The 27876-nt window shown below is 37.9% G+C and overlaps 2 protein-coding genes across 2 annotated transcripts; both read right to left on the minus strand.

The window, feature by feature from the left end:
* Positions 1 to 8061: 8061 nt before the first annotated feature.
* On the minus strand, positions 8062 to 9422 carry LOC149843243 (uncharacterized). Its single transcript, XM_090001753.1, has 2 exons — positions 9192 to 9422; positions 8062 to 8365 (listed from the first exon to the last, which is right to left on the minus strand). Exons 1-2 carry the CDS (start codon positions 9411 to 9413, stop codon positions 8279 to 8281), a joined length of 309 nt encoding a protein of 102 aa, XP_089857879.1. The 5' UTR covers positions 9414 to 9422; the 3' UTR covers positions 8062 to 8278.
* Positions 9423 to 15052: 5630 nt separating this feature from the next.
* Positions 15053 to 19634, minus strand: LOC149843244 (GDSL esterase/lipase At5g14450-like). Its single transcript, XM_090000865.1, has 4 exons — positions 19427 to 19634; positions 19061 to 19227; positions 17638 to 17908; positions 15053 to 15303 (listed from the first exon to the last, which is right to left on the minus strand). Exons 1-4 carry the CDS (start codon positions 19632 to 19634, stop codon positions 15053 to 15055), a joined length of 897 nt encoding a protein of 298 aa, XP_089856991.1.
* Between the last annotated feature and the right edge of the window lie 8242 nt (positions 19635 to 27876).

The raw sequence follows: 27876 nt of genomic DNA on the forward strand, positions 1-27876 counted from the left end.
GATTTGTCATTCACAAGCCTCTTAACTTACTACTCACGGATTTCCTTATTTGACTAAATTCTAAAAATCACTCACTTCCAATGTCATTCAAAACCTATCAAAATTATTTTCATTCTTCTATTTAATGGAATGGTTCATACCATACAAATTCCACTTGTATCTATCAATTCTCCTACACACTATTACCCTCTTCAAACTCGCTCTCCTTAGTTCCTTTTTTCTTACAAACTCTTGCAATGACCTCTTCCTCCTCCAACAATGTGATTACTGCAGCCGATCTAAGGTATCCAGATTTGTTTCACACTTACAACTTACTATGCTCTCGCCCCATTCATGAAGGTAAATTGGTTAACTTTGACGACTCCATGCTCTTTGACTTAGACACCTATCTCCCTGAACTCAAACCTCTACTCGGATCTTCATCCCCAGCTGCCTTTTATCCCGAACTAGTTCGACTGTTTTATACCAACTTCTCTACTGATCATGAACAAACCACAATCACCAGCAAAGTCCGAGGACAGCTGATGATTTTCGATGCTTCCGACCTAGGTAGAATTCTAAACCTACCTTCCACCGGTACCGACCTTAACACCATAGTACCAATCGAATGATCGGTACTTCGAAAAATACTTCTCTGCACCAACTGCTACCAACTTCCATGGCACATGAGGAATCTTCAACCTCATGCTCAACTACTTGCCCAGATTCTTCTCCACAACATCTATCCCAAGCGTCCCCGCCAGGGATTAGTTCCTCGAAAAATCTCTCTTCTTATCTACGCAATCTTTTCTTCTCTTCCGATAAACTGGTCATCCATTCTTTTTGACCTTTTTATTCGTTATCAGAAATTCGAGCCTCTTCTTTTTGGGTGTTTCATAACTCCCATTCTCAAATACTTCCAAGTACCACTTCACAACGAAGTCATCCTCCGTCCCTCGCAAGTCCTCGATGGAACCACCTTCAATCTAAGGTCCCTGCACATGCCCGGCTCTGATGAAGCAGATCCAACATCCTCCTTCAATTACTTTTCTGCTATGATGGATATCGAGCAAACTCAGGATCGAATCTTTCGTAATCAAGCCCTATTGCAGCAGACTCGCAAGCGGAATCGTGCCGACCGAACACATTCACCTCCTCCACCTTCGAGATAAACTCATTTTTTTTATCTGTAATAACTTTTAAATACTTTTGGACTGTAATATTTGGTCTGTAATAACTCTTTTACTCTGATCCCTTTCTTTTTGTCCATGACAAAGGGGGAGAAAACCTGTCTCCATTATTGGAGAAATATTCTCTCTTTAAACATTATTTCACTTTTTTATCATATGATTATTTCTATGCATAGTGTCTTTTTGACAAGGGGAGCATATTTTGTCATCATCAAAAAGGGGGAGAATGTTGAGAAACTCGGTTTTGATGTCACATAATATGATACACTGTCTCATTTGATTTTATATGATATGATAATATGTCCTCTTGAAATAATGTTATATTATGACTGAATATGTTTTGCCATAAATCTAACGAGTATTTGATGCAAGGATATCTCACCCAATAAGGATGGAGACTTCCTGTTCAAGTACAACTATGGTGCAATCATACTCCTTGAAGAAAAAGCTTGATGAGCCATGCATTCCTAAAGTTCAAATGAAGAGATCGGCTACCTCAAGATGAAGACTTTTTTCTTCTTTAGAGTCATATGTAACAGAACCTTCAGGAACTTGCATATTGCATATTACATACTCATTCATAAACACTATATCATAAAAGTATATGATAGTTTCAAAAAGCTCCTTTTTGAAAACCAATAATTGTACCTTCTTACAACCTTTTATGAAAAAAGATATTTTGTCATGTAATAATTGTACCTTACACTATATACAAGACAACATGAAAAAAGGAATGTAGGAAAAAGACAAAAACATAAAATCGGCTACATGGAGAAAACAAATATAATATATTTTTGAAAAGACTCTAGTTTCCCTCTTTAAAGAAATATTTTTAATATAAGAAGAAGACAAAAACATAAAATCGACTACAAAAGAAAAACAAATAAAATATATTTTAAAAAGACTTTAGTTACCTTCTTTAAAGAAATGTTTTTTTAATATAAGAAGAAGACAAAAACATAAATCGGCTACACAAAAGAAAAACAAATAAAATATGTTTTTGAAAGGACTCTAGTTACTTTTTTCATAACCATAGAATGTCGACTTACTTGAAGTCATCATTCTCTTTACAAAGCATTAAATGCCTCCTGTAACAAATCCTTGTTAATATCCTTCTCAAAGAATGTCGACCTTCTTTTGGTCCTCATTCTCTCTGGAGACTTTGAAATACACAACATAAAGAAAACACTTGACATGACTATGTACAAATAAATATCTCAAAGCACTCATTGTACTTACACTCATTTAAAGCAAAGAAGTACTAATGTACCTCAAATCATTAATTAGAATAAAGACAAAACTACAACCCAACGTTCAATGTACTATTGTAAGAAATAAACTTTTTACATAAAATATGTATTACCTAAAATATTACAACGACTAGTGTACCCTCTATTCTACTTTTATGGAAAAAGGCATTCTCGAATTTATCTAAAAGATATTTTTTGAAATGACATAACATTTCACATTTCAAAAAGTTACAATTCCAAAAATGTAACGACTACTTATTAAAAGCTATATAAACACACTCAAATAAACTATTCAAACATGGAATGGAATAGACGTGTGAGCTTACAACGAGAAAAATTTCTGTTCGATATTTGAAAAGAGAGCCTTGAAAAAGAAAGAGAAAAAGGAAAGAAAGAAAAGAGAAAAAGTCAAGTCCAGTTCTTTGACAAAGAGTATCTTCTGAGTGACAAACAGAACATTCTGAGAATCCTTCATTCGTGCATTCATATCATTCTGAAGGTTCTATAGGAAGTATTGTAACTCTGTTATTCACTGTATTCCTTCTTTGTTGAAAGAAGTAGACCTCTGTGAAAGAGGGTGTTGCCCTTCTCTGTTGAGAGAAGAAGACCTCTGTGAAAGAGGGTGTTGTCCTTCTCTGTTGAGAGAAGAAGACCTTTGGGGAAGAGAGTGTTGTACTATTTATCCTGTGACTCAGATGTTATAGTGGAAAGCTCAAGTGGTTTGCTTGGGGACTGGATGTAGGTCTGGATACTGACCGAACCAGTATAAATTATGTGTTTTATGTGTTGTGCCTTATTGCTTAATTATTTTATTTTATCGATCATTATCATATTTCACTATTCACCCCCCCTCTAGTGGAATTTCACAATCCTATTTGCTTTGGCATCGAAGATTAGGACATATCTCGAAAGAGAGAGTCCAAAGACTCGTGAAAGAGGGAATCCTTGGATCCCTTGATTTTACAAATATAGAGCCATGTGTTGATTGCATAAAGGATAAGCAGTCTAACACATATAAGAAAGATGTCAAACGCAGCAATGGAAAGTTAGAAATAGTGCATACGGATGTCTGCGGCCCTTTTTCATCGTGTTATACGGGTGAAAAATATTTTGTCACCTTTATAAACGATTACTCACGGTATATGTATTTCTACTTATTATCTGAAAAATCAGAAGTCTTTCAGGTTTTTAAGGACTTCAAGAAAGATGTAGAGAAACAAACCGGTGAAGTTATTAAGGTTGTCAGGTCAGATAGAGGTGAAGAATATTATGGTTGTTTCACTGAGATGGGACAAAAGGAAGGTCCATTAGCGCGGTTTCTAAAAGAGGAAGGCATTGTGCCTCAGTATACCATGCCTAGTAGTGCTTACCAGAATGGTGTAGCTGAAAGGAGAAACTGTACGCTTAAAGAAATGGTTTGAGCGATGTTGAATCACTCAAACCTTCCTTTGACCTTGTGGGGTGAAGCTCTTAGGACAGCAGTGCATATTCTGAATAAGGTTTCTACGAAGGCTATTCAAAAGACTCCTTACGAGTTATAGACAGGTAGAAAACCTTCTTAATCATATATGCACATATGGGGATGTCCAGCAGAAGCTAAATTGTATAACCCATATATAAAAGCTTTTGATCCTAGGACAACTAGTGGTTTCTTCATTGGTTATCTAGAAAGATCGAAAGGCTTTAGGTTTTATTGTCCATCTCATACACCACAGATAGTGGAAACAGATAAAGCAAGATTTCTTGAAAATGGTTCTGTTGGGATAGATGCGTCCCAAAATATTTATTTTGAGGAAATGCAGGATTCAGGTTTCTCACCTGCTAAGGATAAAGACCCAATTTTCTCTATCATTGTTCTTTCGAGTAATGTAAGAGAAAGTTCATTCAATGAACATCAATTCCAACTAGATCCGGTTGTTGATGAGGATATATAACAACAACAGGATACAGAGGCTCATTTTGAACCACCTGTAGCACTTGTATGAAGGTCCACCAGAATTAGAAAATCTGCTATCCATCCGGACTATGTGGTGTATTTACAATAGTCAAATGATTTCATAGACATTGATGAAGATCCCTTCACATTTGCAGAAGCCATTGAAAGTGAAAGATCAACATATTGGATCAATGCCATGAAAGAAGAGCTTGACTCTATGGCAAAGAACCAAGTGTGGGATCTTGTATCTCGACCTGATGGAGTTAGACCTGTTGGTTGTAAATGGGTTTATAAAACCAAAACAGACTCTAAAGGTCATGTGGAGAGGTACAAGGTTAGGCTTGTTGCAAAAGGTTTCACACAGATAGAGGGCATTGATTATAATGAGATTTTTTCTTTTGTCTCAACTAAGGAATCATTGAGGATAATCATGGTCCTCGTAGCTCATTTTGATTTAGAGCTGCATCAGATGGATGTGAAAACTGTCTTCCTGAATGAGGATCTGGATGAGGAGGTATACATGCAACAACCTCCTGGTTTCAGTATAGATGACTCGAATAACTTAGTTTACAAATTGAATAAGTCAATTTATGGACTTAAACAGGCCTCCCGCCAATGGCATAAGAAGTTCAATCAGGTAATAATGAACTTTGGATTCACTAAAAACATTGTTGATCAGTGTATTTACATTAAGACTAGTGGGAGTAAGTTCATAATTTTGGTTTTATATGTTGACAATATTCTTCTTACAACTAATGATTTGAGTCTTTTACATGAAACAAAAGACTTTCTTTCCTCTCATTTCGATATGAAAGACATGGGTGAGGCCACTTATGTCCTTGGAATCGAGATCTATCATAACAGAACTAAGGGTGTCCTTGGCCTATCTCAGAAACCCTATATCTTTAAGGTTCTTAAAAGATATGGGATAGAGAATTGTTCTCCTAGTTCGGCACCTATAGTGAAAGGGGATAAATTGAGCTTAAAGGATTGTCCTCAGGATGATATTGCGAAGGCTCAGATGGATGTTGTCCCATATGCTTCAGCAGTTGGGAGTTTACAGTACGCACAGACTTGCACTCGACCTGATATAGCATTTGTTGTGGGAATGCTTGATAGATATCAGTCAAATCCAAGCATTGCGCACTGGAAGGCAGCGAAGAAGGTCATGCGCTATTTACAAGGAACAAAAGACTATATGTTGACCTACAGGAAAGCTGACTACCTAAAGGTCGTTGGATACTCTGATGCAGACTTAGGAGGGTGTATTGACAGTAGAAAATCCACTACTGGATACATTTTCCTTGTAGCGGGTGGTGCTGTCTCATGAAGAAGTGGAAAGCAGTCTACCACTGTTGCGCTCATACCATGGAGGCATAATTTATTGTTCTATACGAGACTACGTCACAGGCCATTTGGATAAGAAACTTCATTATGGGTCTTGGTATAGTGGACTCTATTGAGAGACCACTAAAGATCTTTTGTGACAATGAAGCAGCCGTGTCTTTTTCAAATAACAACAAAAGTTTAACATCGTGTCGACACGTGGAGTTAAAATATTTTGTTGTTAAAAAAAGGACTGAGAATCATTTGGTATGTATTGATACAATTGGGAGGAAGGAAATGACTGTGAATCCCTTTACTAAAGGGCTAGCACTAGGATTGTATTCCCAACATGTAAAGGGGATGGGTCTTTTTTATTCCTTCTGATGTATGACAATACATTATGTGATCACATTTGTGTTTATGTTTTGATTCTCTAAGGTTTTGTGTTATTGTTGATTTTGCATAAAGAATCTCTCATATGGGTTAGAGAGAATAGCAGAATAACAATATTAAAGAACCAATAGAATAGGTGAGAGACCAACCTATTCATAAAGGTAATTTCTTTACATGCCTAAGCACTGAAGGTGAATTGTAGAGTAGTACAAGAAAATATGATATTTCATAAAGGGGTGTCCATATCCTTGACTCATACGATTCATCCTTGTGATAAAGGGTGGCATGTGAACCCACATAAAGAATTAAATTGAGATAACGGTATACACCTCGATTTAGTACACTTTTGGTGTCAATGGGTCAAGTGAGAGAATGTTGGACATTATCAGTTTTTGGGTTCAACCCACGTATGTGACCCTGTTTGACACCCTACTAGTGGGTCACGTAAGTGGCCAAGTAATGGAGATAGTGGGTGGGAGTTACGTGAATGTGAAGAGATCACATTCATGTAATTGCCTAATCTCCCATTATAAATAAGGGGTTAGGGGCTATTGGGATGATGAGTGACTTGTAGTGGTTTTCCCTGCCCAAATTCAGTTCCGCATTCAGACTTAGCGGAATAGGGTCCTGCTCACCGTCGACCTAAGGCCTGGGCTCATTGTGGGCGTCGACTGGTTGAGGAGAACGCCGAACTTCCTACACGAACTATGGCGAATTCAGGTACGCTCCCTGTCATTGTTGATTTTACAGGGTTTCGCCAACACAACTCAGTCACACTATGACCAAATAAACTCAACACATGTTCCAACACAGGAGATTTAGGAAAAAGCCTATTTGAATCCAACATACCCTTGCATATACAAGCATACCACAATTCTTCCATAGAACAAAACTCACCTGGGTTTCAACATCTGAATAAAACAACACAATCTGAAGATCAAAATCATGCACACCAGGTGGTGGCCATGCTGAAGGAAAAAAAAATACAATTCAGACAGCTCTTGGAACCATGTGCTTTACACCAAAGATATTTACGCCATAAAGCAGTAGGATAACGATTACGTATACTCTTCCATATCGTAAAATGATGGACTGAATCCATGAATCCACCATCCCACATAAGCCTATCAGGACCTGACCTTAGAGAAATCATATTCAGAATAGAAGAATCCACCAGATAACGAATCCCTGACCTATTATCAGACTTAACAAAAACCAGCTATCATCATATGGAGCTCCCTGCGAACCTTATCATAGTCTTGAGACTGAATATAGCATGATCTGTGGACCAAGGTTTTGACAAGAATTTACAAGAGTAATCATCCTGTAAGAACCAATGGACATGGTCCCTGGCACTGTTCCAACCCCACATAATACCCCTCCAGGTGTATCAGCAATTATTTCTCTCTTATACAATGGGTCCAAATCGAGTCTTTGGTCAAAATTCTACACCTAAAAAAGGCTAAATTTGCCTTATTAATCTTCTAAATACAGTAATCTAGGACGACATAAAACCTCCCATCTAATAAGATGCATGTGAACACGATCATCACATCCATTCCAAATAATTAAAGTCACAAAAAAGTTTTCTCCATGGAAGATGAAATAGACTTGGGAATCATAATAAAAAAAGCAACCAGTATATAGGACACTACAACAAAGCAGTAGATTAGCGACGACCACATTCCGTCGCTAATCTGTCGCTAATCCGTCGCTAACCATGTTAGCGACGGATTAGCGACAACGCGGCGACAGTATGCTTACGTCGCGAATATTTCGACGCTAACTGGCGACGGAATAATTCCGTCGCCAAGTTCGTCGCTAATTGCGACGGAATAACGAGCGCTATATTCCGTCGCCAATCCGTCGGTACTAAACGGCGACCACGGCGTGGCGACGGATTTAATTCCGTCGCTAAGCCGTCGCTAGATTAATATGAATAGCGACGGAATCATCCGTCGCAAAAACGAAAAAAAATCAAAAAAAATTTATTTAAAAATTAATTACCGAGAACTGTACAATTTATATTTCCTGTACAATTTATATTTCCTGTAAATAAAAAACAAACCACACAAAAAAATTCATATAACAAGTATCTATAATAATTAATCGTTCCACCTTAAAACTAAGAAGTTTAATTATTTACAATTCAACAATTACAATTAGGAAAAATAAAAAAAATAGAACTTCTTCAACACAGTCCTCTAATCATCGCCAAGATTTTGTGCGTCTTCTTGTTCATTGTCTTTATCTGTCCCTTCAGCTCCACTACCCTGATTATCGCTAGCAGCCTACACAAGAAAAGAACAGTCAGTATTGATAAACAAAATATAATGAAATAAATTACACACTATATGTGATTTTATCATGTGCTCATGTGTGATCTAAGGCAATAAAAAAACTCTATATGTGATTCTATCATGCTCATATGTGTGCTAAGGCAGTCAAAAAATTGAATATGTGATTATAGCATGTTCATATGTGTTCTAAGGCATATAAAAAAACTCTATATGTGATTCTACCATGCTCAGATGTGCTTTAAGGCAGGCAAAAAACTATATATGTGATTCGATCATGCTCGTATGTGTGCTAAGGCAGTAAAAAAATTGAATATGTGAATATAGCATGCTCATATGTGCTCTAAGGCAGGCAAAGCCAAAAATTTTATATGTGATTCTATCATAAATGATATATAACATGTTCATATGTGTTCTAAGGCAGTTAAAAAACTCTATATGTTATTATAGCATGTTCATATGTGTGCTAAGGCAGTCAAAAAACAGAATATGTGATTATAATATGCTCATATGTGTTCTTAGGCAGTAAAAAAACTGAATATGTGATTATAGCATGCTTATGTGTTCTAATGCAATCAAAAAAACTTTATATGTGATTCTATCATGCTCATATGTGCTCTAAGACAGACAAAAAGTTAAATATATATATATATATGTGATTCTATCATGCTCATATGTGTGCTAAGGCAGTAAAAAAATTGAATATGTGATTATAGCATGTTCATATGTGTTCTAAGGCATCTAGAAAAACTCTATATGTGATTCTACCATGCTCAGATATGCTTTAAGACAGTCAAAAAAACTATATATGTGATTATACCTGAGAGGGACCTGGAATCGAAGATCCCCTATCCTGAACAGCGGCCTTGATCTCATTTCGGAGAAAGGGGGCGACGGTGTATTGGAAGTAGTTATTCAGTGATTCATTAATGATCTCGCGTACATCATCACCGGAAAGAATAGTCGGCTGCTTGGAGCTTATGTCGGCGCAAGAAGTTGGTGAGCCGTAACTGGAAGAACCAATAACTGGTGAAGTGTTCATATTACTCCCAAACCCGAACACGCGACCTTTTTTGGGTTCACCTGCTGCAGTCACCCATGCTGTAGGATCAAATGATGGATGCTGAGTAGCGTCTTCGCCATATTGCTCTACCATTTGTTGCTCATATGCCTCCTACAAAATAATGTTTAAAGTATTCATTAATAATTAATGACAACATTATGATGACTTGCATATATATTGCAATGATTATTAATAGAATTAATACATATCGTTGTCGTTCTCGCCTTCTCTGATACGAAGACTCCCGTGGTCTTCCGTTTATGTGTTTCTACAAACACATCCTTATATGGTACACTGCCTCCTTTTTCTGCTTCCTGCGAAGTTAAATGACAAAAGATTTAGTACACAAATTTGCAACAATACTTATAAAATTAATATTATATATTGATGAGTTACCATTTTCTTTAGGTGGCTCCCAAATGTCTTAGATCCACCTGTGTGTAGATGGGCTTCGGGCATCTTCGATCGATTTTGTGAAGCCTTCGCAGAGCGATTTTTAAATGCATCTCCCGCCCACATATTGCACATTTCATCCCAGTAATCTCTCCTGATAGTAATAGGACCATGGCCCTTCCACAGTAATGGATCATCTACTACGCCAGATGCTTTTTTTGCTGCAGTCTTCATAGTGTGCAGCATGTCTGCAAATCGATTGGCAGCCACCTTCTGCCACACCTTCCTTGCATCATTTTCTTCCACCGTAGTTGCAAAGCGATTCGAAGCCTACAAATATTTTCAGAAAGTTAGTAGACATTGCTTAAATAAATTAAATATGAAACACATTAACTATGAGGAACAACTGTATACCATGAATGAGGACCACAATCTGTCTAACACCTCCTTTGGGTACTCTTTCCATTGAGCAACTGGTCCTGGTAGATGTTGAAGAAGTGAATTCCTAATCTCCCGTACTACTTCTTGTGGCTCAAACCTCGTGCTGCACATGAATTGTTACACAGTAAATATCAATATAAAATATTTAAAAGATATGCAATAATTGAAAACAAAATACTTACGGTCGATTATCGATATACACTATTCGAATGAGTCTTCTTGTGCCAGCCTGAGAAGACCCTGTTTTCTGTGTTGGTTGTTGACTTGTGCGATCAACTGGTGTAGGTGGGTCGTGTACAGGCGCAACATCATCTGTAAAAAAATACACACCAAGTTCTCAGAATGTGCATTTGAACTAATCAAGCATCTAATTAGTTATATGATATACCTATCACAGGAGCCCGTGAAGATGAAGGTTGAGCCTGGCTACTACTGGATGAGCGACCACTATAACCTCCACGAACCATATTCTAACAAATAACATATGTCATACAATACATTCAAATAATTCACATCAAGTATTACAATGCATTCAAGTCATTCACATCAAGCATTGCAATGCATTCAAATAATTCAAATCATTGACATCAAGTATTGCACTAATTCAAATCATTCGTTAATTGCATAAATTATAATACATTCAGATAATTGAAATCATTCACATCAAGTATTACAATGCATTCGAATCATTCGTATCAAGTATTACAATACATTGAAATAAAATTTTTAATCATTCACACCAAGTATTGCAATACAACTCACATCAAGTATTACAATGCATTTAAATAGAGGTTTGTAGTATAAGATTTTGCTCACTAGCTTGAGAATTCTTCCTCGTCACTAGTTTGACTTTCTTCTTCTTCTTCTTCTTCTTCTTCTTCTTCTTCTTCTTCTTCTTCTTCTTCTTCTTCATTGTTTGCCCATCCACTTGGTACATCATTTGGATCACATTCCTCTATGAATGTTTCATCAGCCAATGGAGATATGACATGCATATCATGCGCAACATCGTGATCATAAGCGAAGTCACAGACATCATCTGATTGATAGTAATCACTGTCTTCAGCTAACTCATCTTCTTGTAACTGATCATACTCGGGGTATAGTTTGGATTTCACCTTGCAAACTGCCCACCATTCATTTCTATCTGACTTTTTTATACTCGGATATGAAGTATAATAAACTTGTTGAGCTTGCGAGGCTAATATGAATGGTTCATATGTTCCAAACCTGGATTTATGATTCACCTCCACAATGCCTGAAGCTTTGTCGAGTCTTGTTGCAGTTGGATCAAACCAATGACACTTGAATACCGTAACCCTGTTATTCATGCCTAAGTAAGTCAACTCCATTATTTCCTCTATAACACCGTAGTAATCATGTTCATTTTCACCGTAGCTGCTACCCTTGACACACACGCCACTATTTATCGTTGATTTGTTTATACCGTAGTCTTTTGTATGGAATCGAATATCAAATTCGTATATGGATTATCGTGCACCACATTCACCCGTGCATCAAAATCGTTTCTAAATTCTTCTCCATGAAACGCCCAATTCTGATAATCACTCACAAAACCCTTCCTGTATAGGTGATGTCTAACGCCATGAGGTTCTACAAATAGATTATTCTTACAAATCTTGCAGGGACACCTAATCCGACCTGTGGGATCTACCGTACTGACACTCGTCGTTGCAAATTCAATAAAACTATCGACACCATCCATATATTCATGCGATAACTCATTGTCCACTATCCTACGATACATCCATTCACGGTTTGCAGTCATTCTGTCGTATGATGTTACGAATAGTATCCTAACGAATTAAGAAAAAAACAATCAGAATGCGACGATGAAGAAAATATCAAATTTATCATGCAATATACTATGTCAAACAATAACAAGAATTTTGATGCATGCATTGATAACTTAATATTTTCATGTGCAAACTATTAATGACATGATACAATCATTTGAAGCATGCTTTTATTATAAAATTTCACATGGAAGTCAAAATCAAATTGAAAGTAACTACATGCAAGCATGGATACAATTACATCAAACATTGCAATACATCATAATCATTCATATCAAATAAATGGCAAACATGTACCTGCAGCAAACACACTTCAATATCTCACTAACTACTACCATGCTTAGCATGGACTCCGTACTCCAAAAATAAGAACACTTCCATATTTCTACATTAAAATCATGCTCAGCATGATCTCCGAACTCCAACAAAGCAGTCCTAGATATCAACAACTAAGTGAGTGTGTGAACAATAAAGTGTTGCATTCAATAAATTAAATAACATGTGATACGTTTGCATCACTTACTCACCACGGGTATTTACCCGATTTGCATTGTTTTTGTCATTTACTTACCACAGGTGGCCGAGCACGAGTTGGTTCCGTTGAAAAATCTGCACAAAAACAAAACAAATTAAGTAACAAACTAACTAATCATGAAACAAGATGAAACACTAACTAAAAAAATTAAAACAAATTAAAACAACTCTAACTAATTGAAAGAAGAGAAAAGAAAAATAGTATATATGTTAAGCCAAATCTAACTAGAAGATGCTAATTTAACAAACCAGCTATAACATGTTGAACCAGTCGACTAACATAAAGTCATAGACAATTTCTAATCTGAACTACTTAGCAAAGGAATAGTAAATCAATCAATTAGTTTACTAGAAAAGATGTGAACTCCGTTTAACCACCACTATCATAAAGAATTCAAATAGCCCTAATCTAACTAACTGATTGTTAGAACATTAAATACCAATCTATCTAAGAAAAATATAATTATAAAAGACTAATAGATTGAAATACTCTAACTAACCAGATTTCAAGAAAACAAATTGAAGTAAAACTAACTACCAGTAGACATTAACAAACTAACAAATTGATAAAAATTTATGAACTACTCTAACTAGAACAAACTAACAAATTGATAAAAAATTATGAAATACTCTAACTAACCACAGTTGATTAAATCTCAACCTAGCCAGTTGATTTCGATTTGAATTTTTTTTTTATAATTAAATTTTTTTTTGAATTTTAAATCTCAACCTAGCCAGTTAAACCACCTGCCTTTCCGGCAGGGAAGGGGGTTAAACCCCCTGCCGGAAAGGCAGTTCCGGCATGGGGTTTGACCCCCTGTCGTGCCTTTACGGCAGGGGGGGTTGACCCCCTGCGTTTTCGGCAGGGGGTCGACCACCCATGCCTTTCCGGCAGGGGGTCGACCACCCCTGCCGGAAACGCAGGGGGTCGACCCCCCCATGCCTTTCCGGCAGGGGGTCGACTCCCCCTGCCGGAAACGCAGGGGGTCGACCCCCCCTGCCGGAAACGCAGGGGGTCGACCCCCCTGCCGGAAAGCACGGGGAGCGGCGGCTGGCGAGGTCGTCGGTGGCCGGCGCAGTCGACAGCAGAGAGGGGGAGACCTGGAGCGAAGCTCGGGGGCCACTGGGTCGCCGGAACTCAGAGCGGAGGCGAAGAGGTGGCTGCAGGGAGGATCGTCGGCGGCTGAGGACGCCGGTTGCGAGTCGCCGGCGAAGGGGAGACAACACCTCCCGGCAGCAGCCACAGAGGAACAACAGGGAGGAGGAAGAGGTCGGCGGCGGGTCGCCGGTGCTCGGAGTCCCTGGCGCAGCCGCTAGCCAAGCAGGGAGGTCGGCAGCGAGGATCGTCGGCGAGGCGGCGGCGGCAGCGGCCGGACGGTGGCGAGAGCCGACGGGCGGCGGGAGGGAGAGGGCGGCGGGCGGGAGCAATACAGCGAAACAGGAAAAAGAGAAAGAGGGATGGGATTAGGGATTTACGCGATATTTAGCGACGGCTTAGCGACGGAAACATTCCGTCGCTAAGCCGTCGCTAAATCAAAATACAAAAACCGCGACGAAATATATATTGTCGTTAATCCGTCGCTAATTAGCGACGGATTAGCGACGACAGAGTTCCCTCTCTAAATCCATCGCTAAAATGGTGTTCTTGTAATAAAAAGTAGCGACAAAAAATTTAGTCGCTAATCCGTCGCTAAGTAGCGACAGATTAGCGATAAAATTTGTTTCTTCGCTAATCCGTCGCGAATTAGCGACAGATTCTATCTCTAGCTAATCTGTCACTAATTAGCGACGAAAAAAATCCGTCGCTAATTTCCGTCGCTAATTAACAATTTTCTTGTAGTGGGAACGCTGAAAAGCACAAGCTTGATCAAACAAAGTCGGCCTGAATATGATAGAAACCGAAAATTCCATCCCTCAATGCGCTTGTGAATGCGTTCAACAACCTCAACACACCATTCTGCCTTCAATTTCCCATGAAAGAGCAGAAGCGCCCGAGATACCTAATGGGGAAAGACGAAACTTGCCAACCCAAAACATAGTTAAGATCCTCACCACAATCCATAGAGAGACTAATGGGATTGAAAAGTGACTTAACATAGTTAATTTTCATCCCTGCATACCTCTCAAACTCAATGTCCCAAACAAGAAAGAGAACCAACATATGGCCGACTAAAAATTAAATAAAATGTCATCCACAAACAAAATGTGAGATATATAGCATGTCTCATATAGCCCGACCAAAGAACATGGCTACACAACTGAGAAAAAACTTATTAACTATAAGTAGGTGATCATTCTTTCTGTACTACTTCCATGTGAACAATAATCATGCAGGCTAGCTACTAGTATGTCAACTCAAAGCTGAGCACTTCATGCCGCGACTGCATGGACCTGTTCATGATCTTGGACTCCACATTGAAGCAAGAATGGTTCCTAATCAACCCGATGACATGCTGCGGCAAGCGGGATTGGAGGGTCCGAGAGCAAGCCATTGATTATTTGCTTCGCGATCAATTGATTTGCGGCGTGCGTGTAATGGACCCCATCCCAACTGATATAGGTTAATGGATCACTGCATGAAGATCCATGAACTTTAGTGCCATTCACAGTCAGTGTATTTCCACAGTTGACAATGTAATCCTGACCAGCATGTCCACAGCATATATTGAAGGGGTCAACAAAACCTGCAAGAAGGAGGCCCATGCAGAAATTAAAGAAGCTTAGCCGAGTATACATGTAGGTCATTTTCTACCAGTTAACTATTTACAAAGTATGGATTTTCCTTTTGAAATAGCAATCTTGGTTACATTTCAATGGATGGGGATGGGGATGGACACTAGGCAAGGTTGGGCAAGGAGGGAATTGACTCGGGTCCGACGCGCCCACAATAGAACTTTGGACCTGAGGGAGAACGAGTCCTCACTCAGACCTTATTACCAAGGGTCTGGATTTGGTTCCTACTAGGCCCATTCCCATGAACCTGGACCACTCCACAATAATCAAAAGCATTTTGAGCGTTTGATTCTATAGGATCTCAAAATCTAAGATAGAGCACGATGTCCCACACCCCCCCAAAAAAAAAAACTAGAGGTGAGAAAACCATGTGTTTTGGAGTGATATGAATAGTGAACATGTAATTATGGGGCCCACATACATCTTTAACTGCTCACTATGAGATCCTCTGTTTGCATGACTGGAGGATCTGGCGTGGGCCCCATGTTAGATCTAGCCCCCAGATATCAAATCCAGGGCATTCAAATGCACCCAAAATGTCCATCAAATACCAGGCCTGAATTGAATGTCCACAACTGCCGAACTTGGAATATATATATATATACATATATATATATATATATATATATATATATATATATATATATATATAATATCAGGCCTAAACTGAATGTCCAGCACCGCCCTTCAGACATGAGCCTGGAAATTCAGACCTGGCATTTGATGGACATTATGGGTGCATTTGAATGCCCTGGATCTGAGAATTGAGGGTTAGATCTAACATGGGGCCAATGCCAGATCCTCCACTCATGCAAACAGAGGATCTCGTGTGTGTATATGTATGAGAGAGAGAGAGAGATTCCTCCCAACTGGAGGGTGTGAACAATATCGTTTCTTCATTTTTTCAATATGTTTTTTAGAATTTGACCTACAGATATGATCTACATTATTTGCCTAGTAGGAACCGGCTTTTGAATGATCTGACATGTGAGCAGAATTTTATAAGGATTTAAAAAATCAATGGTTCAAAATTTTTATAAATTTTAAGCCCTAAAAAATCAGTTTTTCTTCAAAAAAGCCTGATCCAACAGTTTATTCCTAGTAAATGGAACATGGTGAACACATCTGTAAAGACTGATTGGCGTGTAACAATCAAAATCAGTGCTGTCCATACCTTATAAAAGGTTAGGAGAAACCAATTCCTCTCTCTCTCTCTCTCTCTCTCTCTCTCTCTCTCTCTCTCTCTCTCTCTCTCTCTCTCTCGCTCTCTCTCGCTATATATATATATATATATATATATATATATATATATATATATATATATATATATATATATATATATATATATAAGAAATTTTCACAGATTTCACAAATCACAAGTTGGTAAATCCCCGTTGCAAAGTTTGGACTATAATCATGTAATGTGTTATCCTATTGATGCTAGTTTGTGGCAAGGACTTTAACAGGTTTCTCTATTGTAGTGAGTATCATATTCACTTGACTATATTTCATTGGATACCAAATATAAAAATATTAACAATGTTTTGTAACTTGTAACAAATATTTGACTTACATTTACCTTGCAATGTGGGTTTGTCTCCGGCACCGTACAGTTACAGATGGGGTATACCCAGGAGTTTCACCCTTGTGGGTGGATGGTTCACTAACATCCAGAAAATATTGATAGAAGCAACCCTGAACTTCTAATCTGGCCTTTTTTTTCTAGTGAATGGGTTCAGAAATCAGACCAGACCTGGATTGTGGGACCAATCCCAACTAAAACTGACCTACATTGGTCAGACCTAAAGCTTTGGATACAAGCAAAGGCCCTTTAAGTGTCTGGCAAGCAAGCCCTTAAAGGACGCTGCCTGATCGTGATGTCACAATTCTAGTCCTCAGGAAAAACTCTGAGGAAAAATCTCATAATTTTTGGAAAATCTGTTTTTTTAGGAAAATATGGGCATGCATAAAAATATACATACAACTATAAATAATATAAAAAATACTGAAGCAGGGCTTTGTCATGTTAATGTCGTGATAAAATGCAATATTTTCAAAACAATGACACTTTTTTTGTGCTACCTCAACCATTTAATGTATCACAGGAATTGGTTCCTCTTGTAGGGTTTCTGAGCTTCATTGGTCATGCGGGTCTAGTGGATCCAACTCAGGTGTGATCCAACCTGATCAACTTATTGGACCCACTAGACTTTTCACATTTCTATTTTTATGGGGTTGATTATAACTTCAAAACCAATAGCAGAAAAAAAATTTTATCTAATTACCTAGCTTGGTGGCTTGGCTGATCAATGCATATTTTGCAGAGTAGATATCCACATAAGTGAGTGCAGCAAGTGGGAGCTCATTCCTCAGATGTGAGACCATTTCCTTAAGCTGCCGATTGAACTCCTGAGCAATTTCATTATGAGATTGTATGCACCCAAGCTCATCCACATCTCCAGCCTTAGAAGGGGTAAATATGAGCGAGTAAGGCACGCACCCAATTGGACCTGTGTTGTGGATCCAAAACGACCTTGCCCCTTGCCAGTACAAGGTCTGCATAAAAACCAAACAGGTCAAATATTATTGCCATCAATAGACCTAGACCTAGGCCTGCCGAAAGCCTAACCCAGGTCATCTTGCGATCGGGCCAGGATCGGGTCAATTCAAAGTGGGTTGGGTTGAGCCCTTTAATTGACCCGACTATATATGAATTGGTTGGGCCAGGCTGGGCTTCATTGAGATGACATTAATTTTGCCCATACCTAAAACTGCCCCAATTACTAATAAGGCCGGATTGGGTCCGAGACTTATTCGAGCTGCACAAGTCTGTCAATCCTGGCCTGACCCGGATCAGGTACCCAACTACCCAACAGGTACCCGACCCAAATTCCAAATTCTGACATTTTGTTGGAGAAATCAATTGATACAATGCGACCATCACGTTGGAGAAATCAATTCCAGATTCTGACAGTATCTTGGTGGGGATCTATCATTTTTACTATAGAATGCCTATCTAGGGTTGGGCATTCCTGACCCATTTAAGTCCTGGCCAAAACCAGTTTTTTGAGACCAGCCAAGGCCAAGCGTTTCCTTTTAAAATTAAGCCCTACTGCATGCATCAAAGTTTTGACCTCATCCTTGGCTCGAGCTGGGCTTGAATAGGTTGCACCCAGTTCACAAGGTGCCGTGCAAAGTGTATCAGGGCATCCTCTTGATGTGCTGGGTTTGACTAGGTTGGGATGGGTCGACAGGCCATTCGGACCATCCAAGAAACTGGCCCACCCTAACCCTATCAATTATGAAGAAATTTGTTGCACCATCCAAATTTAGTGGGATAAGTTGGCCTTAACCTGCTAGTTTTCTAGTATGAGGCTTAAATCTCTTCTTCTTCTTCTTCTTCTCCTTCTTCTTTTTTTGTTATTTTTATAACGATGAACCTTCTTAGGGACACGTACGGGTCACTTAATGGGTCTAACCCTGAGTAGTTCACCGACACCATACCTTACCATACGCTACAAAAAGCTCATGCTTTAACTGCATTAATATCTGCCACTAAAATGTTGATAGAACTGAATCCCTTTGTGCAAGCCAAAGCGTGGTGACTCCTTAGGGCAGGCACAGCCGCTCTGATCCTGAGGGTAGTTTCTCCGCCTAGATATTAAAAAAAAAAATGAAAGGGAAGAGAAAAAAAAACTCAATTATTACCTGTATAGTATTCGATAGTTCTGCAAGAATGTCAGGGATGGTATGGCGGAGTTGATCCATGGACATCGATCCGAATGCGACAGCTAAATCGTTCTGTCCAATATCAAATGTGTACAAGGCATCCGTGAAAGTGCCTATTCGAGGAAGTAGGCCCTTATACCAGAATCCTAAAATGCAGCAGTAAAATTAGAAAGATCATAGTCGTATAGGATTCAAGCATCAATTACTGAATCAATTTTTTTTACGACCAAGTTCCCCACCAACGTGGGTAATCTATTTTTTTTTTTGAAAGAAAAAATAAAATTATGAATCAACTCTCAAGATGAAAAGAATTACATCGAAGATTCACTCAGGAAGAAGTATTACCTTCCTGGAATGATTCATTGGACCTTGCTTTCAGCTCAATGAACTGACCTAACTGGAAGTCTAGCGAGAAAGGGCTAGCACCACCTTGATTAAAACTCGTATTTTGTCGGCGAATTGTCGATCCACCAGTTGCGAAATTTGCTCCTTTCCGGAAATTCGGTCCGACTGAATCCAGGTACGCATGTAGAAATGGTAAGCCCAGTTCCATAGCTGGAAATTTAACATATTAAAACTTTAGGCATTTGGTTTTGCCAATTTTGAACAGTATATACCCATGTCTCCAAACAGAACACTGTAAACTATGATGTGCTTAAAACCAATAAATTATTCTTTTTGAAAGGCAAGCTGGCATTAGGCAGACCCCCACCAGTTATTATTCAATGTACCACTGGGTTTTGAACCTGCAGTGTCCCACCACAAGGAGACTTGCACTGATAACTCCTACCAACCACTCAGTTGGTATAAAACCAATAATTTTACACTCACATATGTGTCTCTGTGGTTTTTTTTTATGTAACACATGGAAAAACCACTGTTATGGTTTGGACAGCTCATATGACCCAAGAGGTATCGCGCCGCCGACGGTGGGCCGGAGGTCGTGCCAGCAGTTTAACACGCCACGAGTACTCCCTCCATGCCCTTTGAAGATAGTTTCTCATTTGGCTTAGACCTTGCGGCAAAGAATGCACACCTCAGGTATTGAACTCCTAAACTCAAAGCCTTAAGTCGACCCACCTAGCCAGATGTGGGGAGCCCTTTTGGGCACCTCATTGATCAAAGACATGTCATAATTTTTTTTTTTTCTATTAGGAAATTGCTGAAAGACATGACATAGTTAACAACTTGCCGAATACCCTCTAAATTTATCCATTAAATACCAGACAAACCTAATTAGAACATATTATATCCCTATGTTTTGGAGAAGAAAAATGAAGAAAACATTTTGGCAGTCTACACGTTATTCGTTTAGGACAGAGTATACAAAAACATGTTTAACACGTGAAATGGCAAAAATCATTAAATAATGAATACTAGATTACAAAAGGTTTTATTTGGTTTCAAATTAAAAAAACAGATAAAAAAACTGCATAAAAGATGAGTTAAAAAAATCAACAAATATTACACAATTGTTCTTAATTTAGTAAAACGATGGCAAAGAAAGGCTTTATATATATACCCTTTAGCAGCGGATTTTTTTTCCATAAAAGCAACCTTTAGCGCCGTTTGAGACCGCACTAAAGGGCTCACAATTATGATGTGTTATAACTGCAAGGCCTTAAGCAGCAGTAACAAACGCCACTAAAGATTTCCTTTGCCATGTTCAAAATTGAGGGGGGGCAATTTTTCAGATTCCATGGCTAGCTTTTACCATGGTAAAGCCTGAGAAATTTGAAGGACTCTAAAAGTACCACGGTTTAAATTATTTGAGCTTGTACTACGTCTCCAATTAATGCAAAATTGGCTGCATTCATATGCAGGGTACTTTTTAATGTAAGCATGTTGCATTGGCTTCAAGAAATGGAGCAATCCAATTTGGGGTGACACATAGTTGGGCCCACCTATTTATAGGCCCATCGTGCATGGCCAGTCTAATAGACCAATACTAGTTAATTTCTTAAATCAAGTTCCAATGAATTATGGTCATATGGTTTCTTGGTTTTTTTTCCCTTTTTTTGGTAACTTACAAAAAGATGCATAACTTATTAGCTATTTACAAAAAGCACCTAAGATATGATAATTACATTTAACTGACTCCTTTTTGCAATTTATGCTTCAAAAACATACTTGATCTTAAAATAATATCATTCAATTGAGCTCGGTTTAGTGAAAATGACCAAAATGCCCTCATCTGTCGATTTTTTTTACAAAAGACCATGTAATGGCAAGATGAGTTGTTCTCCCCAAAACAGAATAAAAGGTCATTTTATACCTCCGGCACGTATTTGAAATACATGATAAAGCAAGTGGTTTGGTGGCTTTTTGTATATAAATGATAAATTAGGTACCTTTGTGAATTACTCTTTTTTTTCTTTTATTACTCCAAAAAACTTGTCAAGATGGCCATAAAAAATGACATGTATCAGTCTATTTGGTGACAAAAGTTCACTAGGATTATTTAAAGTATCTAGACCTACCCTAGACAACTTTTGAGTTCACATGAAACAAACAAAGTTCATGTGATACAGTTTTTTTAATTTCTTGAAGAGTTCATATTTTTTTTTATTTAATGAGTACAAAAAAAACAGAATTCATGTTATACAGCTTTTTTATTTAAAAATAAATGTTATGCAGCTTTTTAAGAGTTAGCTAAGGCATGTTTCATGTGATAATTATCATGCTCCTAAGGAGCTTTAGCACAATATCTACTGCACACTAAAACTTTCATTTCTTAGCAGAAATAGAAACCAAAAAACTCCATATCACCATTTCTTAAAGAACAATTACTCAACTTAGAGGCTAAAATGCAAAGCATTCAGATTTCTTCACCTTGGCATAGATGATTCCACTAGCTAACTGAAAATCAACTTTGAAGAGAAAGGAGAAGAAGAAGAAGGCATATGGTTACCGTAGAAATCAACGATGAGAAGACCATCACAAGTACGCCCGTTTGGTTTGTGGAAATAGGTGATTCCATTTGGAGGGGCAGTCCTATAGAAACATGCAGATATGGCTCCTGTGTCTGAGTTGGAATCCCCGAAGTTGAAGATAGCCTTAAAACCACAGCTGGAGCTCTTCAACCTCTTATGGCTTCCTTCACATCTAATTAGGAACAACAAGAGCAGAGCAATCACATACATTTTCTCCACAGTACCACCCATCTCTCTCTCTCTCTCTCTCTCTCTCTCTCTCTCTCTCTCTCTCTCTCTCTCTCTCTCTCTCTCTGTGTGTGTGTGTTTGGAAGTGAGAGTGTTCAAGGGATTCTTATTATGCACCATAGGTAAACTGTTCCTGTATCCAGCTCACCTATCAGGTCAAAGATAAGGGGAAAAAAAATCCCATGGGGCCCCACCTTGAAGAAGATGTCACCTAGGTAACCCTTTAGTATATTTACAAAGATGCCATAGTACATCATCCATTATATATCTTGGCTTATTAAGGAAACACTTTTTACTTATTTCATGAGTGGTGGATCTGATCCTTTAGGGCCCACGACCTACCAAAAATAAAAATAAAATGCTTTTACATGTTTTACATGAGGGAATAGCAAGGGAATACATTTGCTATTCGTTCGTCTGCGTAATTTAGTTGGGATCTCATGAGTCAAGTTTTTGACTCAACTACCATGACTTGTTCGGTAGGTAAGACTAACGAGGAAGGAAGATTGATATATCAATTGAAGTTATATATATATATAAATGATCGTAACAAATCTTTCTGTTTACGTAAATGTATCAAATTAAGGAGAATTACTTAAACATTTAAATTAATCCAAACAGGTGCTGTCATAATCATTGCTAGCTAGGTGGGGGAGTCAATGGATCTGGCATGACCCAGAACATTGAATCCAAGTTCAAACTTAGTGATATAGTTATGATTAGTTATATTAATCATGTGAAAACCCAGGTCTGGATTAGAAATATCCACACCATACCTGGGTCTTACCTGAGTCTTGATTAAGATTTAAGGCCACTATTTTTCAATGCAAAAACTAAAAAGTAAAAACAAAAGAAAAAAGGAAAGATCTCATCTGGTTTGATTTGTGCCATCTACAATAGGATCAAGATCCGGCAGTGTCTAAGCTAGGTTAGTCAAAACCAGACCCATATCTGAGGCGAGCAACTTAGTATCAGATCCAGGTCTAAACACATGTGGGTCTAGTATAAATCCGACCCATTGACAACCCCAAATCCACAGACGCAAAGTTATTGTTCATGTAAACCATTTAGACATCCAGTGGTGAGTTTGTAATTTTTGTAAACTCCTAGGGCTATTATTGAGATGTACCTTTTCGAGGTGTTGGGTCCACAGTTTTCTTGAACATTAGAGAAAATTGGCATGTGACATAACGTGAGAATGAAGCTTAGCTTGGTTAAGAATTGGACATAGTTGAACGAAATTCATGCCGGTCTTTCCTGCTATTGTCCTATAGAAAAAGACAGTTTTGGCTTAGTCTTAGTAATACACACATAACACATGATGTACAAGTTTCCATACTTTTCTTGATTTGCTGAAATTATGATCTTGGTCGCACACAAATCACAATTAATATCAAGTGGTACTTGGGCTGTCAACTTCCTTGCTTTGTCCTTAGGTTATTGTAAGGAATAGACAATTCAAATTAAATTTGCATAATAGAGATGGAGCACCAAAGGGGTTTGGCCCAGTGGGATAGGCCTAGGCTGCTACGCAGGTTGTTTAGGTTCAAATCTCATAGGTGTCTTACCTTGTGCAAGCCAAAGCGTGGTAACTCCTTGAAGGCAAGGGGTAAGCTCATGGAGTTTTACGCTATCAGGTCAGTGATCGTAAGTACGGCTAGGTCTCTGATCCTACTGGTGGTTTCTCCGTGTAAATATAAAAAAAAAACAAATTGATGGTAAGAAGGAGAAGGGAATGCTAAATTTTCATGTTTTGAATGTTAAATGTATAATCTGACACGTGCATTTGCAGTGCTAGACCGACTAAAGACTCTATCACACGGATACGGATACAGATATGGATATATGGGGAATCGATATGAGTATGCAATTTTTTTTAAAGCTAGGACATGAGGATATGGATCTATTTCAAAGTGTATCATGGCGTATCCTTGTGACATAGAGACTAAGGATGTTTTGGTGCTTTCTAATGGATGATATTATCAAGTGAAGTGAAATTAAATGGTTAGCACTTAAACATTCACCAAAATTTGGTTCTTATTTCAATTTTGTGGATTCAAAGACATGCCAAGCATTAGACCTAAGGTTATCCTACTTTAGATCATATTAGACCCAATATACCAACGGGGGCTCCGCTTGTTTGGTAGGAACTATTAGTGCACGCCACCATGTGTTGGGACATTGCGAGTTCAAAACCCAATGGTATGTTGTGTAACTGGTGGGTCTGATAATATATATAAACACATGCACCCTCCACTAGAAAGTTTGTTGTAATGAATTGCAAGCGTCATCTGCGTAATAATAGAACCCCAAAGATGTTTTTGTCATGTATCTTCTCCTAGAAAACATGCTTTGGATCAATTTGCTTTGTCACCAAAAACCCTATTTGTTGCATTGTGGGCCATTAATTTTTAATTATATCACTACAAGAATGAGGGTCAATAGTGACGATATTTCTTGCCGTGATTGTTCTATTTCTCGCCGTTATTGGACTATAACAGCAAAAAAAATTGTCATTATTGGACTATAACAGCGAAAATTCTTGCTGATAAGTCATCGTAAAGAAATGAACTTTGTTGACCAATAAAGACGATATTTATAGGTCATCGTTAAATGTGACAAGACATTTTAGTTGTCATTAACAACTGAAATATACATTCAACAAAAATAATATTATACTTCAAATATACATCCTCAAACATTCAACACACTTCAAACTATTAACATACACTTAAAACATACATTCAACAAAAACTTTAAATACACTTCAAAAATGCAAACCCCTACATTCTCTATAAACCTGCAACAAATACACTTCAAATACAAACTCGCTCATTACATCATCTTCAAGTCTGCAATAAACACACTTCAAATACAAACCTCTTACACTTCATTTCATCATCTACAAGCCTGCAACAAATATATACACTTTTAATATTCACATAAAACAAAATTTAATTGTAGCAAAGAGTTAATTCATCAAAATATATACACTTCTCATATAAGCAAAGACTTTAAAAATTTTAGATCTAGGATGGGGTTCTGTATTTGTACAGCCATGAAGGTCTCATCTCCTCTCTGAGCTTCATAGTTGCTTCTCTCTCTCTGTCATGCCATGTAATCTCTTAATTGTTGGATCTCCATCTGCATTGCTTCTAGCTGAGTAAATAGTTGTGAAATTTGGGCATGGCTAGTATAGGATGTTTGGATGAAGAAAAAAAGGCACCCAACCCCCTCACATGTTCGTACTGCTCTTCGAGGACCTTGGCAAAGACGTCTTGTTGCATCATCGATTGGCTTTCTTATGAAAAAGATATTGAATTTTCAATCTTCACATATTGCAGCTTCATCTGCACGTTGTTAATAATTGGTTATCAGTAAGTAATGATAATATACAAAATAGAATAAACGAATGTGACACTACAAAGTGTGACTTACTTACAAAGGTTTCTTTTGCTTTGCTACAAATGAATGTCATGCGATTTGAATGGGTATGTGTCTCTTTATAGAACACATTCGCCGTCGGTTCTTGCCCATCTATTTCAGTCTGCAAATTGTAAATTAAGAACACATTAGATCAAACATATTTAGTACTATACTATATAAAAAAATAAACTTAGAGAATAAGAACACTACAACAAAGCAGTAGATTAGCGACGACCACATTCCGTCGCTAATCCGTCGCTAACATGGTTAGCGACGGATTAGCGACAACGAGGCGACAGCATGCTTACGTCGCGAATATTTCGACGCTAACTGGCGACGGAATTATTTCGTCGCCAGGTCCGTCGCTAATTGCGACGGAATAACGAGCGCTATATTCCGTCGCCAATCCGCCGGTACTCAACATCGACCACCGCTTGGCGACGGATTTACTTTCGTCGCTATATTAATATGAATAGCGACGGATGGTTCCGTCGCAAACCCGAAAAAAAAATAAAAAAAAATTATTTGAAAATTAATTACCAAGAACTGTACAATTTCTATTTCCTGTATAATTTATATTTCCTGTAAATAAAAAACAAACCACACAAAAAAATTCATATAACAAGAATCTACAACAATTAATCGTTCCACCTTAAAATTAAGAAGTTTAATTATTTACAATTCAACAATTACAATTAGGAAAAATAAAAAAAATAGAACTTCAACACAGTCCTCTAATCATCGCCAAGATTTTGTGCATCTTCTTGTTCATTGTCTTTATCTGTCCCTTCAGCTCCACTACCCTGATTATCGCTAGCAACCTACACAAGAAAAGAACAGTCAGTATTGATAAACAAAATATTATGAAATAAATTACACACTATATGTGATTCTATCATGTGCTCATGTGTGATCTAAGGCAATAAAAAAACTCTATATGTGATTCTATCATGCTCATATGTGCTCTAAGGCAGTCAAAAAATTGAATATGTGATTATAGCATGTTCATATGTGTTCTAAGGCATCTAAAAAAACTCTATATGTGATTCTACCATGCTCAGATGTGCTTTAAGGCAGGCAAAAAACTATATATATGATTCGATCATGCTCGTATGTGTGCTAAGGCAGTAAAAAAATTGAATATGTGAATATAGCATGCTCATATGTGCTCTAAGGCAGGCAAAGCCAAAAATTTTATATGTGATTCTATCATAAATGATATATAACATGTTCATATATGTTCTAAGGCAGTAAAAAAACTTTATATGTTATTATAGCATGCTCATATGTGTGCTAAGGCAGTCAAAAAACTGAATATGTGATTATAATATGCTCATATGTGTTCTTAGGCAGTCAAAAAATTGAATATGTGATTATAGCATGCTCATATGTGTTATAATGCAGTCAAAAAAACTTTATATGTGATTCTATCATGCTCATATGTGCTCTAAGGCAGACAAAAAGTTATATATATATATATATATGTGATTCTATCATGCTCATATGTGTGCTAAGGCAGTAAAAAAATTGAATATGTGAATATAGCATGCTCATATGTGCTCTAAGGCAGGCAAAGCCAAAAATTTTATATGTGATTCTATCATAAATGATATATAACATGTTCATATGTGTTCTAAGGCAGTCAAAAAATTGAATATGTGATTATAGCATGTTCATATGTGTTCTAAGGCATCTAAAAAAACTCTATATGTGATTCTACCATGCTCAGATGTGCTTTAAGGCAGGCAAAAAACTATATATGTGATTCGATCATGCTCGTATGTGTGCTAAGGCAGTCAAAAAATTGAATATGTGAATATAGCATGCTCATATGTGCTCTAAGGCAGTCAAAAAACTGAATATGTGATTATACCTGAGAGGGACCTGGAATCGAAGATCCCCTATCCTGAACAGCGGCCTTGATCTCATTTCGAAGAAAGGGGGCGACGGTGTATTGAAAGTAGTTATTCAGTGATTCATTAATGATCTCGCGTACATCATCACCAGAAAGAATAGTCGGCTGCTTGGAGCTTATGTCGGCGCAAGAAGTCGGTGAGCCGTAACTGGAAGAACCAATAACTGGTGAAGTGTTCATATTACTCCCAAACCCGAACACGCGACCTTTTTTTGGTTCACCTGCTGCAGTCACCCATGCTGTAGGATCAAATGATGGATGCTGAGTAGCGTCTTCGCCATATCGCTCTACCA

This window comes from Nuphar pumila, chromosome 3, assembly GCF_984573655.1.
Source record: "Nuphar pumila chromosome 3, dmNupPumi1.hap1.1, whole genome shotgun sequence".
Taxonomy (NCBI): domain Eukaryota; kingdom Viridiplantae; phylum Streptophyta; class Magnoliopsida; order Nymphaeales; family Nymphaeaceae; genus Nuphar; species Nuphar pumila.

Bases quoted from the DNA above. Each gene is read 5' to 3' on its own strand.
- LOC149843244 (XM_090000865.1), bottom strand. From the start codon at position 19,634: ATGGAACTGGGCTTACCATTTCTACATGCGTACCTGGATTCAGTCGGA. The intron at 19,228-19,426 runs GTAATACTTCTT...GCTGCATTTTAG, and splicing joins CAATGAATCATTCCAGGAAG to GATTCTGGTATAAGGGCCTA. The intron at 15,304-17,637 runs GTAATTAGATAA...TCCTTCTTGCAG, and splicing joins CAGCCAAGCCACCAAGCTAG to GTTTTGTTGACCCCTTCAAT.
- LOC149843243 (XM_090001753.1), bottom strand. From the start codon at position 9,413: ATGAACACTTCACCAGTTATTGGTTCTTCCAGTTACGGCTCACCAACT. The intron at 8,366-9,191 runs GTATAATCACAT...TTTCTTGTGTAG, and splicing joins CGATTCCAGGTCCCTCTCAG to GCTGCTAGCGATAATCAGGG.